At 51.9% G+C, this 8020-nt stretch overlaps 2 protein-coding genes across 5 annotated transcripts in view; both read right to left on the bottom strand.

Moving 5' to 3' along the window:
* NLGN3 (neuroligin 3) overlaps window positions 1-1102 on the bottom strand; it is a 36567-nt gene extending 35465 nt beyond the window's left edge. For 2 of the 4 annotated variants that reach the window (XM_006767936.2, XM_006767937.2), the window contains exon 1: window positions 960-1100. The gene's annotated coding sequence lies outside the window, so the exon portion shown is untranslated. Of the gene's footprint in view, window positions 1-959 lie in introns of all 4 variants that reach the window. The other 2 variants (XM_015566683.1, XM_006767938.2) reach the window with 2 other exon arrangements.
* Window positions 1103-3095: 1993 nt separating this feature from the next.
* MED12 (mediator complex subunit 12) overlaps window positions 3096-8020 on the bottom strand; it is a 26943-nt gene continuing 22018 nt past the window's right edge. Inside the window, exons 37-46 of the mRNA XM_015566687.1 lie at window positions 7416-7790; window positions 7070-7220; window positions 6725-6918; window positions 6474-6551; window positions 6168-6385; window positions 4356-4647; window positions 3993-4046; window positions 3874-3924; window positions 3578-3659; window positions 3096-3374 (exon numbers count right to left, since the gene is read on the bottom strand). Of these exons, the coding sequence (XP_015422173.1) occupies window positions 3331-3374; window positions 3578-3659; window positions 3874-3924; window positions 3993-4046; window positions 4356-4647; window positions 6168-6385; window positions 6474-6551; window positions 6725-6918; window positions 7070-7220; window positions 7416-7790 (1539 nt within the window). The 3' untranslated portion in view covers window positions 3096-3330. The remainder of the gene's footprint in view (window positions 3375-3577; window positions 3660-3873; window positions 3925-3992; window positions 4047-4355; window positions 4648-6167; window positions 6386-6473; window positions 6552-6724; window positions 6919-7069; window positions 7221-7415; window positions 7791-8020) is intronic.

The raw sequence follows: 8020 nt of genomic DNA, 5'->3' as shown, positions 1-8020 counted from the left end.
TGTGTGTGTGTGTGTGTGTGTATGGGGGGAATAGTCCGCAGCTGAGTTCACACAATCCCCCCATTCACTGTCTCCATGGCAACTCTGGGGCACAGACCGCTCATTCACACGGCTTCCCCATCAGCACCCACCCCCACGATTAACCCTCTCGGTGCCGCCCCTCCCCACAAATTCCATTAACCCTTTTGGGATGCTTCCCTCTCCAGTACCCCTTTGGTGCCAAATGCCGGACCCCTTTGAGTCAATTCCCTGCAGTCCCTCCCCCGTGAACACCTAGACAAATCGACCCCCAAACGCCCTCTGTACCCTAAGACCCACTGTAAGTCCCCAAGGCCAAGATCTTCATCCTGGCCCAACTTCCAATTTGGGAGAAGACAAGGAGAGGTGGCAATGCCAGGGATTAGAATGGCATCTGGGGGTACTTTTTACGCTGGAGCAGTATTGGGTGAGGGGCATTGTACAGGAATGCACTGGTATTGTAAACCACAGGATTGGGGGCTATGAGGGCTCTGAACGGAATTGAGGGATGGAGCTGCATTGGAATGGGGAGGATAGGATAAAGGCCTCTGTTAGGAGGGGGGCTGCAGAGTGGGGGAGGGAGCCTGGCTGTGAGATGCTACCATAGAAGAGGGATGGGGTTGCACCGTGGGGGTGGGGGGACTGGCAATGTGCATAACAGGAATGGGATTGGGGGCCCTCAGTAGGGGTATTTTGATGAGCATTCGAGCCGGGCTGTGGAAATAGAGGGACCATGGGCAGGACGATGACAGGGATATGTGGGCTTCAGGGAGGAGGTGAAGGAGAGGAGTGGGGGAGGATTGGGGGGTCAGGGGTGCCGATGATGGAGAACATGGGGTTGAGGATGGGTAGCACTGGCTGGGGAGTGGAGGAGCCCGATTGGGAGGGGATAGGATGGGGCAAGGTATGGATGGCTAAAGAATGAGAGACCTCGGCCTCACCTGTTCCCCTGGCTGTTGCAAGCGACTGAACCGGGCCTCGGACCACCCATATCGCTTCCAGGCCAAGGGCTCCGCACCCGAATCCCCGAGATCTGCTCTCTGGCTGCTTGGCTGCTGTGCCCGCGCACCGAGGGGGCGCGCTGCGCGTGCCCGGACACGGGGGGCGCGGTCCCTGCCATTAACTCCTTTTGTGCCAGAGATGGCTCAAGTCCTGGGGCATGGCCCAATTCCTCCCATGATCTGGCACACACTGCTCATGAAATCCCTCTTCCTCACACACATACCCCCTTCAAGTCACAAACAGGTAATCTTCCAGGGCAGCTAGTCCAAACTTTACCTGCAAAGCTTGAGAACTTGAAACAAAGGGAGAAACTGAGGCACTGCTTGCAGGAGACCCCAGTCATACTCCACAAACAGGCCTCCACCTCAGCAGCCCACACCTCTCAGCACCAGCACTATTCAAGTAGCACCAGTGGGGGGGCACTTTGCCCTCATCCTGTCGCTCTCTCACAGGTCAATGATGTTCCTTTTTGCTGCTTGTGTGGGGCCATGTCAGCCTCAGACTGTCAGGGTCTCTCCTCTCTAGATCCGGCTGTCTTTGTGTTCCTGTATGTAGTGCACCTGTCCAGTTTATTTAATCCCCGTACCCGAAGCCCCTCTGAGTGTCTCTTATCCCAGCTAAATCTCTATTCCTGTATCTCTTTAGAACAGCAGTTGCCAACATTTCGGACCTCACGGACCACCAGTGGTCCGGGGACCATTGGTTGGCGACTGCTGCTTTAGAATGTTCAGCAGAAGCTTCAGTCATGTTTGTTTTTGCCCTATCAGGGAGTTCCATTCCTTGAGCACATAACTCAAATTAAGTGCCATACTTTGTGGATCTCAAAGAGGGAGTTTATTTTTTATATTTTATAACTTGGGTATGGATTGGTGCTCCTAGTTTTACCAGCACACTCGACACTTCCCAGTGATATAATGCAAATACGTCCTGGATGTTATCCTGAAGTTGTCAAATCATCCTGTACTGCCCACCCACAGAGAAGGGGCTGGTCCTCTTCTAGCCCCAGCTGGGCACACCAGGGGACTCCATTGTAGTAAACCAGTTGACTCTCCCAGATAGCATTTGATCTAGGGCCCTAAAACTGAAGGCAAGGGGCCTGGCCCCTATAGCTCAGTGGTTGAGCATCCATCTATGAACCAGGAGGTCCTGGTTCAATTCCTGGTCAGGGCACATGCCTGGGTTGTGGGCTCGATACCCAGTGGGAGGCGTGTAGGAAGCAGCGGATCAATGAATGATTCTCTCATCATTGATGTTTCTATCCCTCTCTCCTTCTCCCTACCTCTCTGAAATCAATAAAAATATATTTTAAAAAACAAAAACAAACCTGAAGACAAGGGATCTCAGAATGGCCCTGCACAGTATCAATTGTGACTCTGTAACAGATTTTGTTATGTCTACTTTAAAATTGGAGTGACCAACAGTTACCCTGAGTAACTGCCAAGGTGAGTAGTGTAAAAGCAAGCAGTTCCAGCAACAGAGCAGAGAAAGAAAAGGGTGCTTCCTTTTACTGGTGTCTCTTCCTCCTGGAACCATGCCAGACTTCCACCACCTATTCAATGGTGACACTTGCTAATGCAGGGCAATTTTTCATCCCCGAAATGTGAATCTCAGGGAAGGTTTCTGTCTAGGATACCACTTGGCACATGATGGAGACCACAAAAGGTGGCAAAAAGGGTAGGCAGTGTCTGTCACCCCCTCCACTCTGAAGCTTGTTCAAAACCCAGCATGTGGATGAGTGGAAGCAGAATCAGGTTCCATTGATTTTTTTCCCTCTGGCCTGACGGCCCCTCCCCAATCCCAGTGGTATATCCACCATGACGGAAAGTTATCCAGAAGCTGTATCATCTAGCTGAGAACATAAGCTGCCCTTCTTAAGAGACTAAGGGCCCAAACCTTAATATGCTGCCAGGTTGGAGAAGTGAAGAGAGGGTAGCAATCCAATTCAACTGAGAAATTTAGGGGATGGAAGGTAAACAGGGGAGATGATCTGAACAGAATGAAGGCTCTAACTTGTCCGTCCAGCCTCCAGTACTCTCCCAAGGGCCCGCCCTTCCCAGATATGCAGAACTCACACGTGCCCTTTGCAAAGAAGCTCTGTGTATTGGGTGCAACAGCTCTGGGGTCTCAATATAAATAATATACAAAACCCAACAGCTCAATGCCTCACATTAACAAAAATACTAAAAACTCATTAAAAATGGAGCCTGAGGGAAGAGCCCCAACCATTACTGGTGCTAGCCCAGGAAGGGGATTGAGAATTCAGAGAAAAGGGCGGGGCCACATCCAGTCACAAGCAGCTCCTCCAGATGCTCAGTAGCGTCCAAATATGTTGGTACTGGGCTGTGGCTGGGTATCTGTGAAAAACCAGAGAGGATCAGGGGTGGGATGCCAAGCTGGGCTGTAGATATGCATGGGAAGCGCTACTCAGGTGCTAAGGGAAGGGATGGAATATAATGCTTGCCCCCACAATATGGGCTAGAAGCAACAGCCTCAGCTACTTGCCCCTCCCCGCCCCCAATTTATTTCACAGGACTCCTGGGAAGGAAGGAAGGCTTACTGGAGAGCTGTTGTTGGAGCTGCCGGACCAAAGCTGCTGTCTGTTGCTGTTGCTGGGTCTGCTGAAGCCCCTGGCGTTGGAACTGAGGTAGAAATTGGAAGTGGAACACTGAACTCAAACCCTCTACTCGGAATCTTCCACATCCTTGTCTATCCCCATCTCCCCATCTCTTTTTAGTGTGCCATGCCTTGCCTCCTACTTCTACCACATGGCACACTGTCCCCAACCTAGTTCACTGGCTGCATGCCCAACCTGGGCAGCTGTCCCTGAGTCTGGGGCTGGAGTCCAGCAGCTACCTGGGGCTGGGACTGGGGCTGGGGCTGGGGAGGAGCCGCTGCCCCTGCCCCCTCTCATAGTCAGGAGGCAACCCTGGGATCAGGAGAAGGCAACGCCCCATCACAACCGACGGTCGGACATGCCTCTCATGCTGCTGCTGCTGCTGCTGCTGCTGTTGCTGTTGCTGCTGTTGCTATGAGAACATAAGAGATATTGCTAAGGAGAGCAAGCAGCTGAGCCCAGGCATGGAGGGATGGGAACAGGGGAAGAAGCAGCAGGGAGGAAATTGGGTTCAGTGCCCTCCTTCCTCAGAGAGCTGCAGAGAAAGATACCCAATCTAGAGTCCCCAGCAGACAACCCCCAACTCTCTCCCAATAGGACCCCCACAAAACCAAAGTGGGTATAAGGGGAAACTAACTCTCTAAGATCCTACTGCATGCCAGATACTCTGCCAGGCGCTTTCTATGTACCGCCTCAGTCACTATAGATAACAATGAGGAGCCTGGGCCTTTCCTCCTCCTCGGGTTCCCAGGTCCCCTGTGAACTCCCTGGGCCTTACCCGTAGGATCTGCTGCTGCTGCTGCTGCTGCCGGATGTGGTACTGTTGCTGCTGCTGTTGCTGCTGCTGCTGTTGCTGCTGCTGTTGCTGCTGCTGCTGCTGCTGCTGCGGTGGCTGCTGCTGCTGTTGTTCAGGCAGGATGGCAGCTGATCGGACGGCAGCCTGGACACCCTGAGTGCTCAGTGGTGTCAGGGTACCTATCATGGGTGTTTGCTGCAGTGCCTGGTGTGAAAACCTACAAAGAGAGGTCCAGAGATCAAGGCATGGGGCGGGGAGAGAGGTGAAAGAGAAGCCCCAGGTCCTGACTCTAAAGACACTTCAGTCGTTTCATTCATTCCTCCTGTCACTAATCAGAAGAGCCCTTTGGGTCCTGGCAGCTTTCTAAGTAGGGGAGTAAGGAGTAAAGACAATGCCCCATCTCAGTGTCTCATAACCTTCATGACTAGAAATTTTTCAATTCTGTCTTAGCTATTTTTCTCTTATAAAAATGGAAAAAAAAGTCTTAGCATAGGATAGGCATTTTGTTAACACTTTGTGAGGTTTTTGTTGTCGGTGGCAATCGCCAATAACATTTCAGGGGCTTAAAGACAATTGAGTCCCACTGCTCCTTCCACTTTCCTTACCCCAATCTGTACATCACTGTACCAGGCTACTGACCAGGTCCCCTGTCTCAAGTCTTCTCGCACCTTCTCTATGCATCCTATCCATGCATTCTATATTAATCTCTAGACATGTCCAACTCGTCATGTCACTTTCCAGATCCAAAGAGCTCTTTCTGGAATTGTGTCTCAGTTCTGCACTAAGCAGGCAAGGCCCTCTTCAAACTGCCCACTCCTAGCCTATCCTTTCCTTCCCCGACACCAATTTTACCTCCATCCAAGTTCTTCTCCTACCTCTCCTCCCAGCCACTCCCCTCATTTGGCTCCCATGTCTTTGTTCATGATATGCCCTCTATCTGGAATCCCCTTCCTTCTCCTCCTCTCCACAAATACAAATCATAGCCATCTTTCAACGCAAGTCCAACCTCCTTCGTGACACTTCCTCTGACAACTCAGGCCCACAATGACAGCACCATGCACCTTTTCTGGATTCCCATTTTACTTCACAGCACATAATGGCACATCTGCTGATTTTCCTCAGTGTTCTCTAAATGTTCCTCTGGGTAAGTCTCATCTCCTCAACTAGAGTAACAATTCTTTGTGGTGAGGGACTTCATAGTTTTTTAAAAATATCTTTCCTCACCCCAACCGGTCTTAGCACAGTGCTGGCCACATAGTGAGGAGTTACTACTTCTCAGTAAAAGGACTTCTGCTGGTCTACCCTTCAGTGTTCTAAGCCCTAAGCTACAGACTCTCAGGACACAATTACGATGTCTTACCTTAGGCCTGACTAATGTTCAGAATAGTGAGAGGATATGTTCATTAGTCCATTACAGAGTTAAGACTGTTCTAACACTGGCTTTATGCCAACTTACCATGCAGTGCATCGATGAATCCTAGACTTGCCCTTACTGTAGTCATATAAATCATTTCCCTTCTCTCGGCCTCAAAGAAATATAGAGGAAGCAGGTGTGGGATTACTGGTTGCCAGGGTCCCTTCCAGCTCCGGCATTTTGTAGCAATAGGCTATGTGGCCAGATAAGTGTTCTTGCCACCTCCAGAAGGTCTGATTAGTCCCATCACCCCAGGCATGTTTTTCCAAGTCAAATGTGCCTCTGTACCTCAGTGCCTTTACAACCCCAACTCCCTTGGGTACCTTTGAGTGGAAGTTAGCCCATGTCCGTAGGTAGGGGCCTGCTGGTGCACATAGCCACTGGGCCGCTGTTGCAGGTGGCGAGTGGGATCTACAAGAGTAGGATTGGTAGAAGGGTGGGTGCTCTGATAAGGCTGGCTGGAGTAGCTGGGGGGCACCATGGTACCTGCGGGGCCTGTGTGTTGCTGCAATCCCACATGAGAAACATAAGGAGTATATCCCTGGACAAAAGGAGGAGAGAGTCAGGACCAAGAGCGTGCAGAGTAACTTGCCTCAAGCTCCCTAATTCTCACCATCTTGTGCCCTTACCTGGGAGGTCTGCAAACCGTAGGAAGAACTAGTAGTCATTTGGTGGACAGATGACTGGCCCAACATCCCCTGACTCTGCTAAAAGGGAAAACGGGGACAAATTTAAACTCAGAAAACACTTTCCGCCATCTCGTTAACTCTATCTCCCACTCTGCATGTCCCCGTGAAGAGCCCAAGTGTCTCCTCAGTCCTGTGACCCTCAAATGCCTCTCCCTGGGGGCCCTCCCTACGGCCCCTCTCACTATCTTTGCCTGGAGCTGTTGGCGAAGGCGCTGTCCTTGGGGCACTGCAGGCTGCTGCTGTCGGTACACGGAGGTCTTGTAAGAGGGTTCCAGTCCCATGACACCACTCATGGTTGTGGGAAGCACTCCAGGGTAAGGTGGTCGGGCAGGCAGCTTCTGCATTGGTAACCGCACGGGGCGGTATGGGTCCACACGAGGGCCACCTGGAAATGGGAGCAGGCTGACCTCTCAAGGCTCCTTGTCCCTCCATCCCCAGCTAGGTGTCCTGGTTACCCATAGCTCCTTGGACGAGGGGCATCATCCCTGAGGCAGGAGGAATCCAGGTAAGTCTCTCATTCCTGGGGTGGCACTAACCTGCAGGTAGTGGCTGGTTCTGGGTGTAGAGGCCTATGGGGCCCTGCCTGTAGCTAACGTGGGTTATGGAACCAGGGTTAGTATGGTGCAGGAGGTCTGGAGGCACTGTCACGCCATAGGGGCCACTCCGTCCTGAGCCCATTCCAAAGTCCTATGTGAACGGTAGAAGAGGAAGGTGAGGGGTGGGGGTAAAGTGGGCTAGGAGGGGTGATGGGGAGCTGGATCTACATGGTTATTATAATTCCAAAGGCACCCCTGCCCCACATGCCCCTGCCCTTCCTACAAACCAGAAACTGGACAGAATCATGGAGACAGGCTGTGGAAGCATCACGGGGACAGCACTAACCTCTGTCTTAGCAGCTGGCTGGCTTCGTTTCTTGCCTTTGGTGGACTTCTTCTTGCGTTCCTCAGTACTGGCTGGAGCAGCCCCAGGTTTGTCAGTTTTGGGGGGCTCTGGAGCCTTTTTCTCAGGCTCTAGCAGAGTAGGAGCAGGGGGCTCCTCATCTTCTGGTGGCAGTGGCAGTGGCTCCAGGTAATACGCCCGGGGCCGAGGCCGCAGGTGCGTGTGGTAGAGCAGTAAGCGCTGCTGCTCCTCACCTCGAGCCACTCTCCGGTCCACCCGGACTGTTCCGAACCAGCCCCAAGACAGTGGTGCTGACGGTTTCAAGCCCTCAAAAAGATCCCAGGGAGAGAGCTTTTGTTTGGTGGAAACCTGTAGACCCTGCTCCAGAAAATGAGAAACAATGAGTGGCTAAGGCTTGTAAAACAGAAGCCAGACCTTAAGGACTTATAGGAAAGGGGGAAGTATCTTCAGGCAATGAAAGAAAAAGAAAGTAATGGGCAGATTCAGGAGAGATGGTCAGATGAAGACAGATGGGTATGGACACACAAACATGCACACGGGAGACAGAGTTAAGTGGAGAGAAGGTGATGGGTATATGGAGGGAAGAG

This window comes from Myotis davidii, unplaced genomic scaffold, assembly GCF_000327345.1.
Source record: "Myotis davidii unplaced genomic scaffold, ASM32734v1 scaffold1983, whole genome shotgun sequence".
In the NCBI taxonomy this organism is placed as follows: domain Eukaryota; kingdom Metazoa; phylum Chordata; class Mammalia; order Chiroptera; family Vespertilionidae; genus Myotis; species Myotis davidii.
The sequence above is the reverse complement of the archived record's forward strand: the minus strand, read 5'-3'. Positions and strand labels throughout refer to the sequence as shown.